Genomic DNA, 21898 nt, shown 5'->3' on the forward strand with positions numbered 1-21898 from the left:
TATGAGCAGTGAGACTATGGATTCTTTACTGTATGAGCAGTGAGACTATGGATTCTTTACTATATGAGCAATGAGACTATGGATTCTTTACTGTATGGGCAGTAAGGCTATGGATTCTTTTATACGAGCAGTGAGACTATGGATCCTTTACTGTAGAAGCATGGACACTATGGATTCTTCACTATAGGAGCAGTGAGACTATGGATTCTTTACTATATGAGCAATGAGACTATGGATTATTTACTGTATGAGCAGTGAGACTATGGATTATTTACTGTATGAGCAATGAGACTATGGATTATTTACTGTATGAGCAGTGAGACTATGGATTATTTACTGTATGAGCAATGAGACTATGGATTATTTACTGTATGAGCAGTGAGACTATGGATTATTTACTGTATGAGCAATGAGACTATGGATTATTTACTGTATGAGCAGTGAGACTATGGATTATTTACTGTATGAGCAGTGAGACTATGGATTCTTTACTGTATGAGCAGTGAGACTATGGATCCTTTACTATATGAGCAGTGAGACTATGGATTCTTTACTGTATGAGCAGTGAGACTATGGATTCTTTACTGTATGAGCAGTGAGACTATGGATTCTTTACTGTATGAGCAGTGAGACTATGGATTCTTTACTGTATGAGCAGTGAGACTATGGATTCTTTACTATATGAGCAATGAGACTATGGATTCTTTACTGTATGAGCAGTGAGACTATGGATTCTTTACTATATGAGCAATGAGACTATGGATTCTTTACTGTATGGGCAGTAAGGCTATGGATTCTTTTATACGAGCAGTGAGACTATGGATCCTTTACTGTAGAAGCATGGACACTATGGATTCTTCACTATAGGAGCAGTGAGACTATGGATTCTTTACTATATGAGCAATGAGACTATGGATTATTTACTGTATGAGCAGTGAGACTATGGATTATTTACTGTATGAGCAATGAGACTATGGATTATTTACTGTATGAGCAGTGAGACTATGGATTCTTTACTGTATGAGCAATGAGACTATGGATTATTTACTGTATGAGCAGTGAGACTATGGATTATTTACTGTATGAGCAATGAGACTATGGATTATTTACTGTATGAGCAGTGAGACTATGGATTATTTACTGTATGAGCAGTGAGACTATGGATTCTTTACTATATGAGCAGTGAGACTATGGATCCTTTACTGTAGAAGCATGGACACTATGGACTCTTCACTATAGGAGCAGTGAGACTATGGACCCGGAGGCCACACGCGGAGGCGTCTGCAGACACATGTGCTGCCGCCCAAACTGATGAAACACCCGGCAACGATGTCGTGAGGCTGGAAATGGCCAAATGTAAGGACGGCGGCCATAGGACCGAGTCATATGAGACTATTAGGAGGAGCCATATTGTCCTGCCCTCCATGGTTACTGTTACCATGTGAGGAAACGCAGAGCACTGCAGCACACGTGTCAGGCTTAGATACAACACTACAGACAGTATCACACGTGACAGGCTTAGATACAACACTACAGAAAGTGTCAGACGTGACAGGCTTAGATACAACACTACAGAAAGTGTCAGACGTGACAGGCTTAGATACAAGTTACAGACAATATCACACATGATAGGCTTAGATACAACATGTTACAAACAGAACCGCACATGATAGGCTTAGATACAACATGTTACAAACAGAACCGCACATGATAGGCTTAGATACAACATGTTAGAAACAGTATCACACATAAAAGGCTTAGATACAGCGGCTCAGCAGCACAGCATCACACATAATAGGCTTAGATACACCAACTCGGCAGCACAGTATCACACATGATAGACTTAGATACACCGGCTCATCAGCACAGTATCACACATGCTTGGCATAGATACACCGTCTACGCAGCACATACAACATGTTAGAAACAGTATCACACATAATAAGCTTAGATACAGCTGCTCAGCAGCACAGTATCACACATGATAGTCTTAGATACACCGGCTCAGCAGCACAGTATCACACATGGTAGGCTTAGATACACCGGCACATGATAGGCTTAGATACATCGGCTCAGCAGCACAGTATCACTCATGATAGACTTAGATACACCGGCGCTCATCAGCACAGTATCACACATGCTTGGCATAGATACACCGTCTACACAGCACATACAACATGTTAGAAACCGTATCACACATAATAGGCTTAGATACAGCTGCTCGGCAGCACAGTATTACACATGATAGGCTTAGATACACCGGCACATGATAGGCTTAGATACACCGGCACATGATAGGCTTAGATACACCGGCACATGATAGGCTTAGATACACCGGCACATGATAGGCTTAGATACACCGGCACATGATAGGCTTAGATACACCGGCACATGATAGGCTTAGATACACCGGCACATGATAGGCTTAGATACACCGGCACATGATAGGCTTAGATACACCGGCACATGATAGGCTTAGATACACCGGCTCAGCAGCACAGTAGCACACATGATAGGCTTAGATACAGCTGCTCAGATGCACAGTATCGTACAGTCGCTTTTGGTACTATATACTGTGAAAGTGAAAGCGTGTGCGGCTGCACCAATGAGGCCGGGGAGGCCGCGCCCGCCAATCAGAGCGCTCCGTGCAGGCAATGGCAGCCGTGCTATACTGGCATTGCATTTGCAGCCGGTGTGGAGACGGCGGCAGCTCCCGGACCCCAGCTCTGCGGACACCGCGGCCCTCCCCGGAGAAGGTGACGGCCATCACACGCTTTATATTTCCCCACAGGGAGGTGACCCCGGGACTAGCGGCGCCATATGTCACTGAATAGAGACCACTTATACGGGGGAGGGGGGCAATCATCTATCTACCGGAATATGAAAGCGACATCTTCAGAGAGAATTGCATTTGTTACTTTTCAGTGTAACCCCCCCCCCCCCCCCTTTACTCACTAATTCCACTTCCCCTCAGTGATCGGTGCAGAATAGGACACGTCCTGACTCCTGCGCTTTATCATTTGTATTGGGGATAACTTCTTATTTCCAGGCGCTTTTTAAAGACTTTGCTGCAGATTTTCCAGCCACAGTGGATTATAGATCTGCAGCCTCTGCCCTCCATGTCCGGAGAGGAGGAGGAAGAAGAAAAGACAGCTGTGGGGTGACAGCACTGCCTGCCGCTGTCAGCAGAATGCACCGTACTCACAGACCAAAGAATAGACACATGGCTGGCCCTAGGCGGCCGCCTCTCCTGCCTGTCCCTTATCCCAGCTGTCACTGTCCAGAGAGTGCCATGCTGCACCCATATACTGCATACAGTGCCCAGAGAGTGCCATGCTGCACCCATATACTGCATACAGTGCCCAGAGAGTGCCATACTGCACCCATATACTGCATACAGTGCCCAGAGACTGCCATACTGCACCCATATACTGCATACAGTGCCCAGAGAGTGCCATACTGCACCCATATACTGCATACAGTGCCCAGAGAGTGCCATACTGCATCCATATACTGCATACAGTGTCCAGAGAGTGCCATACTGCACCCATATACTGCATACAGTGTCCAGAGACTGCCATACTGCACCCATATACTGCATACAGTGCCCAGAGTGTCATACTGTACCCATATACTGCATACAGTGCCCAGAGTGCCATACTGTACCCATATACTGAATACAGTGCCCAGAGAGTGCCATACTGCACCCATATACTGCATACAGTGCCCAGAGTGTCATACTGTACCCATATACTGAATACAGTGCCCAGAGAGTGCCATACTGCATCCATATACTGCATATAGTGCCCAGAGAGTGCCATACTGCACCCATATACTGCATATAGTGCCCAGAGACTGCCATACTGCACCCATATACTACATATAGTGCCCAGAGACTGCCATACTGCACCCATATACTGCATACAGTGTCCAGAGTGCCATACTGCACCCATATACTGCATACAGTGTCCAGAGACTGCCATACTGCACCCATATACTGCATACAGTGCCCAGAGTGTCATACTGTACCCATATACTGCATACAGTGCCCAGAGTGCCATACTGTACCCATATACTGAATACAGTGCCCAGAGAGTGCCATACTGCACCCATATACTGCATACAGTGCCCAGAGTGTCATACTGTACCCATATACTGAATACAGTGCCCAGAGAGTGCCATACTGCATCCATATACTGCATATAGTGCCCAGAGAGTGCCATACTGCACCCATATACTGCATATAGTGCCCAGAGACTGCCATACTGCACCCATATACTACATATAGTGCCCAGAGACTGCCATACTGCACCCATATACTGCATACAGTGCCCAGAGAGTGCCATACTGCACCCATATACTGAATACAGTGTCCAGAGACTGCCATACTGCACCCATATACTGCATATAGTGCCCAGAGAGTGCCATACTGCACCCATATACTGAATACAGTGCCCAGAGAGTGCCATACTGCATCCATATACTGCATATAGTGCCCAGAGAGTGCCATACTGCACCCATATACTGCATATAGTGCCCAGAGACTGCCATACTGCACCCATATACTACATATAGTGCCCAGAGACTGCCATACTGCACCCATATACTGCATACAGTGCCCAGAGAGTGCCATACTGCACCCATATACTGAATACAGTGTCCAGAGACTGCCATACTGCACCCATATACTGCATATAGTGCCCAGAGAGTGCCATACTGCACCCATATACTGAATACAGTGCCCAGAGAGTGCCATACTGCATCCATATACTGCATATAGTGCCCAGAGAGTGCCATACTGCACCCATATACTGCATATAGTGCCCAGAGACTGCCATACTGCACCCATATACTACATATAGTGCCCAGAGACTGCCATACTGCACCCATATACTGCATACAGTGCCCAGAGAGTGCCATACTGCACCCATATACTGCATACAGTGTCCAGAGACTGCCATACTGCACCCATATACTGCATATAGTGCCCAGAGAGTGCCATACTGCACCCATATACTGCATACAGTGCCCAGAGAGTACCATACTGCACCCATATACTGCATACAGTGCCCAGAGAGTGCCATACTGCACCCATATACTGCATACAGTGTCCAGAGACTGCCATACTGCACCCATATACTGCATATAGTGCCCAGAGACTGCCATACTGCACCCATATACTGCATACAGTGCCCAGAGAGTGCCATACTGCACCCATATACTGCATATAGTGCCCAGAGAGTGCCATACTGCACCCATATACTGCATACAGTGCCCAGAGAGTGCCATACTGCACCCATATACTGCATACAGTGCCCAGAGAGTGCCATACTGCACCCATATACTGCATATAGTGCCCAGAGAGTGCCATACTGCACCCATATACTGCATACAGTGCCCAGAGAGTGCCATACTGCACCCATATACTGCATACAGTGTCCAGAGAGTGCCATACTGCACCCATATACTGCATACAGTGTCCAGAGAGTGCCATACTGCATCCATATACTGCATACAGTGTCCAGAGAGTGCCATACTGCACCCATATACTGCATACAGTGTCCAGAGAGTGCCATACTGCATCCATATACTGCATACAGTGTCCAGAGAGTGCCATACTGCACAAATATACTGCATATAGTGCCCAGAGAGTGCCATACTGCACCCATATACTGCATATAGTGCCCAGAGAGTGCCATACTGCATTCATATACTGCATATAGTGCCCAGAGACTGCCATACTGCACCCATATACTGCATACAGTGCCCAGAGTGTCATACTGTACCCATATACTGCATACAGTGCCCAGAGTGCCATACTGTACCCATATACTGAATACAGTGCCCAGAGAGTGCCATACTGCACCCATATACTGCATACAGTGCCCAGAGTGTCATACTGTACCCATATACTGAATACAGTGCCCAGAGAGTGCCATACTGCATCCATATACTGCATATAGTGCCCAGAGAGTGCCATACTGCACCCATATACTGCATATAGTGCCCAGAGACTGCCATACTGCACCCATATACTACATATAGTGCCCAGAGACTGCCATACTGCACCCATATACTGCATACAGTGCCCAGAGAGTGCCATACTGCACCCATATACTGAATACAGTGTCCAGAGACTGCCATACTGCACCCATATACTGCATATAGTGCCCAGAGAGTGCCATACTGCACCCATATACTGAATACAGTGCCCAGAGAGTGCCATACTGCACCCATATACTGAATACAGTGCCCAGAGAGTGCCATACTGCATCCATATACTGCATATAGTGCCCAGAGAGTGCCATACTGCACCCATATACTGCATATAGTGCCCAGAGACTGCCATACTGCACCCATATACTACATATAGTGCCCAGAGACTGCCATACTGCACCCATATACTGCATACAGTGCCCAGAGAGTGCCATACTGCACCCATATACTGCATACAGTGTCCAGAGACTGCCATACTGCACCCATATACTGCATATAGTGCCCAGAGAGTGCCATACTGCACCCATATACTGCATACAGTGCCCAGAGAGTACCATACTGCACCCATATACTGCATACAGTGCCCAGAGAGTGCCATACTGCACCCATATACTGCATACAGTGTCCAGAGACTGCCATACTGCACCCATATACTGCATATAGTGCCCAGAGACTGCCATACTGCACCCATATACTGCATACAGTGCCCAGAGAGTGCCATACTGCACCCATATACTGCATATAGTGCCCAGAGAGTGCCATACTGCACCCATATACTGCATACAGTGCCCAGAGAGTGCCATACTGCACCCATATACTGCATACAGTGTCCAGAGAGTGCCATACTGCACCCATATACTGCATACAGTGTCCAGAGAGTGCCATACTGCATCCATATACTGCATACAGTGTCCAGAGAGTGCCATACTGCACCCATATACTGCATACAGTGTCCAGAGAGTGCCATACTGCATCCATATACTGCATACAGTGTCCAGAGAGTGCCATACTGCACAAATATACTGCATATAGTGCCCAGAGAGTGCCATACTGCACCCATATACTGCATATAGTGCCCAGAGAGTGCCATACTGCATCCATATACTGCATATAGTGCCCAGAGAGTGCCATACTGCACCCATATACTGCATACAGTGTCCAGAGACTGCCATACTGCACCCATATACTGCATATAGTGCCCAGAGACTGCCATACTGCACCCATATACTGCATATAGTGCCCAGAGACTGCCATACTGCACCCATATACTGCATTCAGTGTCCAGAGAGTGCCATACTGCACCCATATACTGCATACAGGGCCCAGAGAGTGCCATACTGCACCCATATACTGCATAAAGTGTCCAGAGAGTGCCATACTGCACCCATATACTGCATACAGTGTCCAGAGAGTGCCATACTGCACCCATATACTGCATATAGTGTCCAGAGAGTGCCATACTGCACCCATATACTGCATACAGTGCCCAGAGAGTGCCATACTGCACCCATATACTGCATACAGTGTCCAGAGAGTGCCATACTGCACCCATATACTGCATACAGTGTCCAGAGACTGCCATACTGCACCCATATACTGCATATAGTGCCCAGAGAGTGCCATACTGCACCCATATACTGCATATAGTGCCCAGAGAGTGCCATACTGCATCCATATACTGCATATAGTGCCCAGAGAGTGCCATACTGCACCCATATACTGCATACAGTGTCCAGAGACTGCCATACTGCACCCATATACTGCATATAGTGCCCAGAGAGTGCCATACTGCACCCATATACTGCATATAGTGCCCAGAGAGTGCCATACTGCACCCATATACTGCATACAGTGTCCAGAGACTGCCATACTGCACCCATATACTGCATACAGTGTCCAGAGACTGCCATACTGCACCCATATACTGCATATAGTGCCCAGAGAGTGCCATACTGCACCCATATACTGCATATAGTGCCCAGAGAGTGCCATACTGCACCCATATACTGCATACAGTGCCCAGAGAGTGCCATACTGCACCCATATACTGCATACAGTGTCCAGAGACTGCCATACTGCACCCATATACTGCATACAGTGCCCAGAGAGTGTCATACTGCACCCATATACTGCATATAGTGCCCAGAGAGTGCCATACTGCACCCATATACTGCATATAGTGCCCAGAGTGCCATACTGCACCCATATACTGCATATAGTGCCCAGAGAGTGCCATACTGCACCCATATACTACATACAGTGCCCAGAGAGTGCCATACTGCACCCATATACTGCATATAGTGCCCAGAGAGTGCCATACTGCACCAATATACTGCATATAGTGCCCAGAGACTGCCATACTGCACCCATATACTGCATATAGTGCCCAGAGAGTGCCATACTGCACCCATATACGGCACACAGTGCCCAGAGAGTGCCATACTGCACACAGTGTCCAGAGAGTGCCATACTGCACCCATATACTGCATACAGTGTCCAGAGAGTGCCATACTGCACCCATATACTGCATACAGTGCCCAGAGAGTGCCATACTGCACCCATATACTGCATACAGTGTCCAGAGAGTGCCATACTGCACCCATATACTGCATACAGTGTCCAGAGACTGCCATACTGCACCCATATACTGCATACAGTGTCCAGAGACTGCCATACTGCACCCATATACTGCATACAGTGTCCAGAGAGTGCCATACTGCACACAGTGTCCAGAGAGTGCCATACTGCACCCATATACTGCATACAGTGTCCAGAGAGTGCCATGCTGCACCCATATACTGCATACAGTGCCCAGAGAGTGCCATACTGCACCCATATACTGCATACAGTGCCCAGAGACTGCCATACTGCACCCATATACTGCATACAGTGCCCAGAGAGTGCCATACTGCACCCATATACTGCATACAGTGCCCAGAGTGCCATACTGCACCCATATACTGCATACAGTGTCCAGAGAGTGCCATACTGCACCCATATACTGCATACAGTGTCCAGAGACTGCCATACTGCACCCATATACTGCATACAGTGCCCAGAGTGTCATACTGTACCCATATACTGCATACAGTGCCCAGAGTGCCATACTGTACCCATATACTGAATACAGTGCCCAGAGAGTGCCATACTGCACCCATATACTGCATACAGTGCCCAGAGTGTCATACTGTACCCATATACTGAATACAGTGCCCAGAGAGTGCCATACTGCATCCATATACTGCATATAGTGCCCAGAGAGTGCCATACTGCACCCATATACTGCATATAGTGCCCAGAGACTGCCATACTGCACCCATATACTACATATAGTGCCCAGAGACTGCCATACTGCACCCATATACTGCATACAGTGTCCAGAGTGCCATACTGCACCCATATACTGCATACAGTGTCCAGAGACTGCCATACTGCACCCATATACTGCATACAGTGCCCAGAGTGTCATACTGTACCCATATACTGCATACAGTGCCCAGAGTGCCATACTGTACCCATATACTGAATACAGTGCCCAGAGAGTGCCATACTGCACCCATATACTGCATACAGTGCCCAGAGTGTCATACTGTACCCATATACTGAATACAGTGCCCAGAGAGTGCCATACTGCATCCATATACTGCATATAGTGCCCAGAGAGTGCCATACTGCACCCATATACTGCATATAGTGCCCAGAGACTGCCATACTGCACCCATATACTACATATAGTGCCCAGAGACTGCCATACTGCACCCATATACTGCATACAGTGCCCAGAGAGTGCCATACTGCACCCATATACTGAATACAGTGTCCAGAGACTGCCATACTGCACCCATATACTGCATATAGTGCCCAGAGAGTGCCATACTGCACCCATATACTGAATACAGTGCCCAGAGAGTGCCATACTGCATCCATATACTGCATATAGTGCCCAGAGAGTGCCATACTGCACCCATATACTGCATATAGTGCCCAGAGACTGCCATACTGCACCCATATACTACATATAGTGCCCAGAGACTGCCATACTGCACCCATATACTGCATACAGTGCCCAGAGAGTGCCATACTGCACCCATATACTGAATACAGTGTCCAGAGACTGCCATACTGCACCCATATACTGCATATAGTGCCCAGAGAGTGCCATACTGCACCCATATACTGAATACAGTGCCCAGAGAGTGCCATACTGCATCCATATACTGCATATAGTGCCCAGAGAGTGCCATACTGCACCCATATACTGCATATAGTGCCCAGAGACTGCCATACTGCACCCATATACTACATATAGTGCCCAGAGACTGCCATACTGCACCCATATACTGCATACAGTGCCCAGAGAGTGCCATACTGCACCCATATACTGCATACAGTGTCCAGAGACTGCCATACTGCACCCATATACTGCATATAGTGCCCAGAGAGTGCCATACTGCACCCATATACTGCATACAGTGCCCAGAGAGTACCATACTGCACCCATATACTGCATACAGTGCCCAGAGAGTGCCATACTGCACCCATATACTGCATACAGTGTCCAGAGACTGCCATACTGCACCCATATACTGCATATAGTGCCCAGAGACTGCCATACTGCACCCATATACTGCATACAGTGCCCAGAGAGTGCCATACTGCACCCATATACTGCATATAGTGCCCAGAGAGTGCCATACTGCACCCATATACTGCATACAGTGCCCAGAGAGTGCCATACTGCACCCATATACTGCATACAGTGCCCAGAGAGTGCCATACTGCACCCATATACTGCATATAGTGCCCAGAGAGTGCCATACTGCACCCATATACTGCATACAGTGCCCAGAGAGTGCCATACTGCACCCATATACTGCATACAGTGTCCAGAGAGTGCCATACTGCACCCATATACTGCATACAGTGTCCAGAGAGTGCCATACTGCATCCATATACTGCATACAGTGTCCAGAGAGTGCCATACTGCACCCATATACTGCATACAGTGTCCAGAGAGTGCCATACTGCATCCATATACTGCATACAGTGTCCAGAGAGTGCCATACTGCACAAATATACTGCATATAGTGCCCAGAGAGTGCCATACTGCACCCATATACTGCATATAGTGCCCAGAGAGTGCCATACTGCATTCATATACTGCATATAGTGCCCAGAGACTGCCATACTGCACCCATATACTGCATACAGTGCCCAGAGTGTCATACTGTACCCATATACTGCATACAGTGCCCAGAGTGCCATACTGTACCCATATACTGAATACAGTGCCCAGAGAGTGCCATACTGCACCCATATACTGCATACAGTGCCCAGAGTGTCATACTGTACCCATATACTGAATACAGTGCCCAGAGAGTGCCATACTGCATCCATATACTGCATATAGTGCCCAGAGAGTGCCATACTGCACCCATATACTGCATATAGTGCCCAGAGACTGCCATACTGCACCCATATACTACATATAGTGCCCAGAGACTGCCATACTGCACCCATATACTGCATACAGTGCCCAGAGAGTGCCATACTGCACCCATATACTGAATACAGTGTCCAGAGACTGCCATACTGCACCCATATACTGCATATAGTGCCCAGAGAGTGCCATACTGCACCCATATACTGAATACAGTGCCCAGAGAGTGCCATACTGCACCCATATACTGAATACAGTGCCCAGAGAGTGCCATACTGCATCCATATACTGCATATAGTGCCCAGAGAGTGCCATACTGCACCCATATACTGCATATAGTGCCCAGAGACTGCCATACTGCACCCATATACTACATATAGTGCCCAGAGACTGCCATACTGCACCCATATACTGCATACAGTGCCCAGAGAGTGCCATACTGCACCCATATACTGCATACAGTGTCCAGAGACTGCCATACTGCACCCATATACTGCATATAGTGCCCAGAGAGTGCCATACTGCACCCATATACTGCATACAGTGCCCAGAGAGTACCATACTGCACCCATATACTGCATACAGTGCCCAGAGAGTGCCATACTGCACCCATATACTGCATACAGTGTCCAGAGACTGCCATACTGCACCCATATACTGCATATAGTGCCCAGAGACTGCCATACTGCACCCATATACTGCATACAGTGCCCAGAGAGTGCCATACTGCACCCATATACTGCATATAGTGCCCAGAGAGTGCCATACTGCACCCATATACTGCATACAGTGCCCAGAGAGTGCCATACTGCACCCATATACTGCATACAGTGTCCAGAGAGTGCCATACTGCACCCATATACTGCATACAGTGTCCAGAGAGTGCCATACTGCATCCATATACTGCATACAGTGTCCAGAGAGTGCCATACTGCACCCATATACTGCATACAGTGTCCAGAGAGTGCCATACTGCATCCATATACTGCATACAGTGTCCAGAGAGTGCCATACTGCACAAATATACTGCATATAGTGCCCAGAGAGTGCCATACTGCACCCATATACTGCATATAGTGCCCAGAGAGTGCCATACTGCATCCATATACTGCATATAGTGCCCAGAGAGTGCCATACTGCACCCATATACTGCATACAGTGTCCAGAGACTGCCATACTGCACCCATATACTGCATATAGTGCCCAGAGACTGCCATACTGCACCCATATACTGCATATAGTGCCCAGAGACTGCCATACTGCACCCATATACTGCATTCAGTGTCCAGAGAGTGCCATACTGCACCCATATACTGCATACAGGGCCCAGAGAGTGCCATACTGCACCCATATACTGCATACAGTGTCCAGAGAGTGCCATACTGCACCCATATACTGCATACAGTGTCCAGAGAGTGCCATACTGCACCCATATACTGCATATAGTGTCCAGAGAGTGCCATACTGCACCCATATACTGCATACAGTGCCCAGAGAGTGCCATACTGCACCCATATACTGCATACAGTGTCCAGAGAGTGCCATACTGCACCCATATACTGCATACAGTGTCCAGAGACTGCCATACTGCACCCATATACTGCATATAGTGCCCAGAGAGTGCCATACTGCACCCATATACTGCATATAGTGCCCAGAGAGTGCCATACTGCATCCATATACTGCATATAGTGCCCAGAGAGTGCCATACTGCACCCATATACTGCATACAGTGTCCAGAGACTGCCATACTGCACCCATATACTGCATATAGTGCCCAGAGAGTGCCATACTGCACCCATATACTGCATATAGTGCCCAGAGAGTGCCATACTGCACCCATATACTGCATACAGTGTCCAGAGACTGCCATACTGCACCCATATACTGCATACAGTGTCCAGAGACTGCCATACTGCACCCATATACTGCATATAGTGCCCAGAGAGTGCCATACTGCACCCATATACTGCATATAGTGCCCAGAGAGTGCCATACTGCACCCATATACTGCATACAGTGCCCAGAGAGTGCCATACTGCACCCATATACTGCATACAGTGTCCAGAGACTGCCATACTGCACCCATATACTGCATACAGTGCCCAGAGAGTGTCATACTGCACCCATATACTGCATATAGTGCCCAGAGAGTGCCATACTGCACCCATATACTGCATATAGTGCCCAGAGTGCCATACTGCACCCATATACTGCATATAGTGCCCAGAGAGTGCCATACTGCACCCATATACTACATACAGTGCCCAGAGAGTGCCATACTGCACCCATATACTGCATATAGTGCCCAGAGAGTGCCATACTGCACCAATATACTGCATATAGTGCCCAGAGACTGCCATACTGCACCCATATACTGCATATAGTGCCCAGAGAGTGCCATACTGCACCCATATACGGCACACAGTGCCCAGAGAGTGCCATACTGCACACAGTGTCCAGAGAGTGCCATACTGCACCCATATACTGCATACAGTGTCCAGAGAGTGCCATACTGCACCCATATACTGCATACAGTGCCCAGAGAGTGCCATACTGCACCCATATACTGCATACAGTGTCCAGAGAGTGCCATACTGCACCCATATACTGCATACAGTGTCCAGAGACTGCCATACTGCACCCATATACTGCATACAGTGTCCAGAGAGTGCCATACTGCACACAGTGTCCAGAGAGTGCCATACTGCACCCATATACTGCATACAGTGTCCAGAGAGTGCCATACTGCACCCATATACTGCATACAGTGTCCAGAGAGTGCCATACTGCACCCATATACTGCATACAGTGCCCAGAGACTGCCATACTGCACCCATATACTGCATACAGTGCCCAGAGAGTGCCATACTGCACCCATATACTGCATACAGTGCCCAGAGAGTGCCATACTGCACCTGTTTACTGCATACAGTGCCCAGAAAGTGCCATACTGCACCTATATACTGCACCTATATGTGTCGTCCAGGAAAGGGGGTACTCAATCCCGGGCGGTTGTAAATGGGAATGTCACTCTGGTGGCCGTTGCCCGGTCCCGTGCCCTGAGGCTTCTCTTATAAAAGGGGTATTTAAAGTAGGGGTGAAAGTTAAGAGTGCTTTACATGCTGCGACATCGCTAGCGATAGCACCCACTCCCGTCGTTGGTGCGATATGTGATGATCACTGCCATAGCGAACATTATCGCTACAGCAGCTTCACACGCACATACCTGTTCAGCGACGTCACTGTGACACCGAACAATCCCTCCTTCAAGGGGGAGGTGCGTTTGGTGTCACTGCGGCGTCACAAAACAGCCTTCCAGTAGAAGAGGAGGGCGGAGATGAGCGGCCGGAACATCCCACCCACCTCCTTCCTTCCTCCTTTCCGGTGGATGCAGGTAAGGAGATGTTCGTCGTTCCTACAGTGTCACACAGGAACGACGAACAACCAGCGCATGCACCACCAACATTATGAAAAGGAGCGACGTGTCAACGATCAACGATTTTTGCTGTTTTTGCGATCGTTGATCGTCGCTCCTTGGTGTCACACGCTGCAATGTCACTAACGACGCCAGATGTGCGTCACTAACGACGTGACCCCGACGATATATCGTTAGCGATGTCACAGCGTGTAAAGCACCCTTTAGTGTACGTGACGCCACCTTCGGGTTGCGGTTAAGGGTGTAGAACCGCCGCTGCTGAATGTGGGTACTCCCAGGGCTGGTGGTAGTGGCTGCTATGATAGTGTTAGGCCCTCCGCAGGTAGGGCTGTGCCTGGGAGATGTAGTGGGGCAATAACGTAGACCACACCAGGTTGTCTTGAACAGTCTCTACTCACTAAGACCCATGGATGACTGGTTCAGGTTCCCGGAGGACCAGTGCCAATGTAGAGACCAAGGTTGCTCTGTCTCCGACACTCTTAATTGATTGGGTCCCCGTAGCGTGGAGCGTTTAGGGCCCGACTGTCCCTTTGGGGTACAGTCTCCTCCGTACGGCGGGCAGTGCGGACCCTGCGGTGAGGTAAGTGTCCGAACCCCGATCCTAGTTTACTGCTGATGCCCCCGGATTATTTGGTTCGGTGAAGCCCATGAAGGTGTCCTCACCGGGCAGGTGATCATTAAGCCGTGTAGAACTGGCGCCTGATCTAGGGCCCTGTGCGCCGTGCGTGCTCCGGTCCCAGCGGTACTTGTTCGTACCCACCCTGGTGAGCTCTCTCCTGTGCCCCGGGTCACCGTTGCACGGACCCAGCGCAGATCCGTCCGCACACCTCTCCTGTGTGCCACTGTTCTCTAGAATGACTGACCCCTCTCACCAGGCTGGCCAATCCTGGGACTCGATCCTACCTCTAGGCGACCATCCGGCTGTGAAACCTATGCATCGGATGCGGCGAAAACACCGCATCCTTTGCATAAGTTTTTACATGCGGCCCGTCCGTTTTTTTCCGGTTGCGGCATGCTACTGAGTATGCGCAGTGGAAGAAACCGCATGCGGCGGCCGGATGCGTTTTTTTCTGCCTGGCGCCGCATCCGGCGTCCATAGGCATGTATTGAAAAATGCGCCGCGGCGCGATGCATTTTTTTTGCCGGAGCAAAAAACGTTCCAGACAACGTTCCATCCGGCCGCGGCATCGGCTAAATCTGCCGCATGCGGCAAAAACCGGACCGAACGCAAGCCCATGCGGCACAATACGGCACTAATGTAAGTCTATGCAAAAAAAAACGCAACCGGTGGCAAAAAAAAAGGTTGCGTTTTTTCTGCAGAGCGCCGTATTGTGCCGCAGAGCAAAAACCGGATGTGTGAAAGTAGCCTTACTTGGTTAACCCTGTATTCCTGATTTGGAGTGGAGAACTAAGATTTTGGTTGTGCTTTGGTGGTATCGGCACTGGTACTCCAGGTCCCAGGGGGTAGGCCCTGCATCTCCTAGAGGATGCAGTTGCTTCTGGTGCCCTGAGTGGATCAGGGGCACTACATATATACTACATACAGTGCCCAGAAAGTGCCATCATGCACCTATATACTACATAGAGTGCCCAGAAAGTGCCATACTGCACGGGCATTCTTTAACCATTCCCCGTGCCTGCGCATTTTAATACTTTGATGTACCCTCAGCATGGCAGATCAAAGTGTACCTGCGCAGGAGCTTAATGCTGGCCTGTGTGGATGATGTAGGACATGTCATCCATACTGGGCTGGATAGAAGGAGGACGGAGATCGCAGCAGAGAGGAGACACCCATCGGACCGCACCACCCCTTAGGTGAGTATTATAAAGTGTTTTTTATGTTCTATAAAGCGGCCTGGGCTCCTACAGTTAGGTCCAGAAATATTTGGACAGTGACACAATTTTGGCGAGTTGGGCTCTGCATGCCACCACATTGGATTTGAAATGAAACCTCTACAACAGAATTCAAGTGCAGATTGTAACGTTTAATTTGAAGGTTTGAATAAAAATATCTGATAGAAATTGTAGGAATTGTACATATTTCTTTACAAACACTCCACATTTTAGGAGGTCAAAAGTAATTGGACAAATAAACCAAACCCAAACAAAATATTTTTATTTTCAATATTTTGTTGCGAATCCTTTGGAGGCAATCACTGCCTTAAGTCTGGAACCCATGGACATCACCAAACGCTGGGTTTCCTCCTTCTTAATGCTTTGCCAGGCCTTTACAGCCGCAGCCTTCATGTCTTGCTCGTTTGTGGGTCTTTCCGTCTTAAGTCTGGATTTGAGCATGTGAAATGCATGCTCAATTGGGTTAAGATCTGGTGATTGACTTGGCCATTGTAGAAGGTTCCACTTTTTTGCACTCATGAACTCCTGGGTAGCTTTGGCTGTATGCTTGGGGTCATTGTCCATCTGTACTATGAAGCGCCGTCCGATCAACTTTGCGGCATTTGGCTGAATCTGGGCTGAAAGTATATCCCGGTACACTTCAGAATTCATCCGGCTACTCTTGTCTGCTGTTATGTCATCAATAAACACAAGTGACCCAGTGCCATTGAAAGCCATGCATGCCCATGCCATCACGTTGCCTCCACCATGTTTTACAGAGGATGTGGTGTGCCTTGGATCATGTGCCGTTCCCTTTCTTCTCCAAACTTTTTTCTTCCTATCATTCTGGTACAGGTTGATCTTTGTCTCATCTGTCCATAGAATACTTTTCCAGAACTGAGCTGGCTTCATGAGGTGTTTTTCAGCAAATGTAACTCTGGCCTGTCTATTTTTGGAATTGATGAATGGTTTGCATCTAGATGTGAACCCTTTGTATTTACTTTCATGGAGTCTTCTCTTTACTGTTGACTTAGAGACAGATACACCTACTTCACTGAGGGTGTTCTGGACTTCAGTTGATGTTGTGAACGGGTTCTTCTTCACCAAAGAAAGTATCCGGCGATCATCCACCACTGTTGTCATCTGTGGACGCCCAGGCCTTTTTGAGTTCCCAAGCTCACCAGTCAATTCCTTTTTTCTCAGAATGTACCCGACTATTGATTTTGCTACTCCAAGCATGTCTGCTATCTCTCTGATGGATTTTTTCTTTTTTTTCAGCCTCAGGATGTTCTGCTTCACCTCAATTGAGAGTTCCTTAGACCGCATGTTGTCTGGTCAGAGCAACAGCTTCCGAATGCAAAACCACACACCTGTAATCAACCCCAGACCTTTTAACTACTTCATTGATTACAGGTTAACGAGGGAGACGCCTTCAGAGTTAATTGCAGCCCTTAGAGTCCCTTGTCCAATTACTTTTGGTCCCTTGAAAAAGAGGAGGCTATGCATTACAGAGCTATGATTCCTAAACCCTTTCTCCGATTTGGATGTGAAAACTCTCATATTGCAGCTGGGAGTGTGCACTTTCAGCCCATATCATATATATAATTGTATTTCTGAACATGTTTTTGTAAACAGCTAAAATGACAAAACTTGTGTCACTGTCCAAATATTTCTGGACCTAACTGTATATACATTATTCTAGACCCAAAAACCCACTTACCTGTGGCCAAACATTTCTGTGCTTCAGGACACAACATAAACCATATGAAAGTTCTCATATTAAAAGGCAACTTCAGATCACAAAATCATTGAAGGGGCTAGGAATACAAATTCATTACAGTGTTGGATTCTGTCCACTCAGGACTAAATCTGTCAGGAGGATTTATGACCCACTACAGAATCTGAGAAGTCTGGAAAGCTTGCTTTCTAACATCGTTTATTTTTTTTTGTTAGCCATTAAAAAGGTATCAGAACTACAAGAATATATATTTTTGTTTCTCAATCATTTTTTAAATGCCCCGTTACTGCCAGACACAGAAATATATAAGTGCCATTATCTGTCCAGACATTGCCATATAGTGCTCTGTTATGATTCAGTGACCGAGGAGGATCAGAAAAAGGACAAAAAAACCTCGGAAACCCATAATATTACTAGAGTGGTTGGAGTCTTAGCAATCTGCAGACCTAACACACAACTAGAGGTAGCTGTGGGACATGCGTACGACGACTTGGTCACCTCGACACAGCCAGGAACTAATTCCTACAGAAAGAAATACAGGAATGTCTAATCTGCCTCGGAGCAGTCCCCCAAAGATATAGATTGCCCCCCACATATAAAGATTACGGTGATGTAGGAAAACACAATACGCAGGTAGAGAACAGATTCAGCAAAGATGAGGCCCAAACTATTTATATAGGAAAGGACAGAAAAGAGCTCTGTCTGCAGCCGTGAAAAAACCTAGAAAATACCAACACGCCTGATGTGGAAAAATACTGAGTCCACACAGACTCTGCCCCCACTATATCAGTACTCTGGTGTTAGTGGGATCCAAGCAAAACACTGATATAGATGAGGGACTGGAATTAGTACCAAGAATGACAAAACAAATTACATTACAGAATATGGATCAAGGCACACAGACATTGCCAGCAGGGAATGATCCAATTCCACCCAAAACTCCACACAGGCAAAATCAGGAAATAGGCCTTAGTACATAAACAGAAAAAACAGCAAAATAGTGGAAACCACACGCAGGGGTACAAAGACCAAACTTATCTGAAAGGAGTTTTGGTAGACACAGAAGGAAGGGCTGGTTCAGAATGTCCTTAGCACACAGGAGACAACATTGAGCACCGGCAAGGAACACTACTCAATTATATTGGCCCCATCAGAACCCCCTGATTGCCAATCATCCCCAGCTGTCTGGTCTCCATTCAGCAAGTCAACCTCACTACCAGCACTGACCACAAGAGGGAGCCCCAAACTGGAATCCAAACCAAATGTATTCACAACAGTGCTCACACAAAGCCAAAGGTTATCCCCCTGGTGTCATATCCTGCTCACATAGAACCATGTAGTATTATGCTGTTTCCTTTTGCTCTGCAGATCCCGAGCCTCCAGGATGTGTGGTATATGGGCACTCTTTGGCAGTGATGAATGCCTTTCGGTGCAATGTCTCAGCGCCATGAAAATCGCCCATCGAGGTCCTGACGCATTTCGGTTTGAGAATGTGAATGGATTCACCAACTGCTGCTTTGGCTTCCACCGGCTGGCGATTGTGGACCAGTTATACGGCATGCAGCCGCTGCGGGTGAAGAAGTTCCCGTATCTATGGCTGTGTTACAACGGGGAGATCTACAATTACAAGCAGGTGAGAGCAAAGCTATAGGGACAAACATCCGCACAGAGACATCATTTTGCTGTCACACATATGACTAGTAGGGTTTACCAAGTACCTGGTAAACCCCCAAAAGATGTACATCACACAGGGGACATAGTGGTCAGAATACAACGGAGGTACCTGAGCTCCCTAGCGTCCCTATACAGGTTCTTGCAACCTTTCGCCGAGCCAGATACCTTAGTCCCTCAGCTGGCTCTAATCTCACCCTGGCTAGTGAGCAGGCCGACAAGTACACTAGTCTCATCACTATTATAGAGAAACACAAGGGAAGGAATATAGACAGGGGAAATAGACATGCAATAGCAACAGAAAGAGGAGATAAAAACTCCTCCAAAAATTTAATATACTCACAGCAAAAAAGAGGGCAACCAGTCCAGTTAGCCCAGGCCAACACATCTAATGCACCAACAGGATGCAGACAAACCTCTCAACATGATGGACACTTCACAGGTGCAAGGTAAATTGCACACTAGTGGCGCGCATAGGGCACTGTTCACACTCGTATGCGCATGGTATCCAGCCAGCAACCTATTACCACGCCCTTACTATTAGGTTAGGCGGGTTACCCGGACACTACTCACTGCAGCACACAAGGGACAGAGACTCCACTATGCACGGCCGTATTAAGAGGCCCGGCTGCACCCCGTGTTAAAAAAAGGTGCAAAAAATATATTTCAAATATATATGAGGTATTAGTTAGTAAATTGGCCAATGTACATAAGCCCACAATCCTCATCACGGATCCTCATGCTTGTGGGTCCCTACACTAATAAATATCAAGAAATATACCATGCGCATACGAGTGTGAACAGTGCCCTATGCGCGCCACTAGTGTGCAATTTACCTTGCACCTGTGAAGTGTCCATCATGTTGAGAGGCTTGTCTGCATCCTGTTGGTGCATTAGATGTGTTGGCCTGGGCTAACTGGACTGGTTGCCCTCTTTTTTGCTGAAATAGACATGCAAAGAAAAAAAACACTATAGGTGACTTCAGTGCAGAAAACACCACAGCTGCACACAACATGACAGACTTCTTCCAGAGCAGGCTCCAGCCAAAGTGGACCAAGTAGAAATGAGGATTCAGTTTCTGTCACAGGAATCATGTGATCAGATCATATGACTTAAATAGGGAAGGGGAGTGATCCCAAAGAGCCGCACCTGAGATTATCATCTACAGCCAGCAGCCAGGCAGGGAAGGGTGCTTACCCCTTACAGTACCACCAGCAAGGAGATGTTATCAAGTAACAGTAGTGAACCTGCCAGCGGTGCTGTGACCTCCAGCGAGATACATTACTGACAGGCGCCATACGAGTTGTCATCATCATCCTGACTGCCTGCATATACATAACAGCCAATGATAGCAAACAGATGCAGTGTAGAGCATGGCGGACAAACTGCAAAAGCATGACCCTATCATGTTACTGAAATCTACTATTTCTTCGGCGCTCCATTGGGAGACCCAGACGATTGGGTGTATAGCACTGCCTCCGGAGGCCACACAAAGCAATTACACTAAAAAGTGTAAGGCCCCTCCCCTTCTGGCTATACACCCCCAGTGGGATCACTGGCTCACCAGTTTTCTGCTTTGTGCGAAGGAGGTCAGACATCCACGCATAGCTCCACTGTTTAGTCAGCAGTAGCTGCTGACTATATCGGATGGAAGAAAAGAGGGCCCATATGGGGCCCCCAGCATGCTCCCTTCTTACCCCACTTGTGGTTTGTAAGGTTGAGGTACCCATTGCGGGTACGGAGGCTGGAGCCCACATGCTGTTTTCCTTCCCCATCCCCC

General features: G+C 47.7%; 1 protein-coding gene across 1 annotated transcript in view; it reads left to right on the forward strand.

The window, feature by feature from the left end:
* The first annotated feature begins 2652 nt into the window (after positions 1 to 2652).
* ASNS (asparagine synthetase (glutamine-hydrolyzing)) overlaps positions 2653 to 21898 on the forward strand; it is a 67235-nt gene continuing 47989 nt past the window's right edge. Inside the window, exons 1-2 of the mRNA XM_075315683.1 lie at positions 2653 to 2756; positions 19816 to 20080. Coding sequence (XP_075171798.1) covers positions 19832 to 20080 — 249 coding nt within the window. The 5' untranslated portion in view covers positions 2653 to 2756; positions 19816 to 19831. The remainder of the gene's footprint in view (positions 2757 to 19815; positions 20081 to 21898) is intronic.

The sequence above is a fragment of the Anomaloglossus baeobatrachus genome, chromosome 6 (genome assembly GCF_048569485.1).
Source record: "Anomaloglossus baeobatrachus isolate aAnoBae1 chromosome 6, aAnoBae1.hap1, whole genome shotgun sequence".
Lineage (NCBI taxonomy): Eukaryota > Metazoa > Chordata > Amphibia > Anura > Aromobatidae > Anomaloglossus > Anomaloglossus baeobatrachus.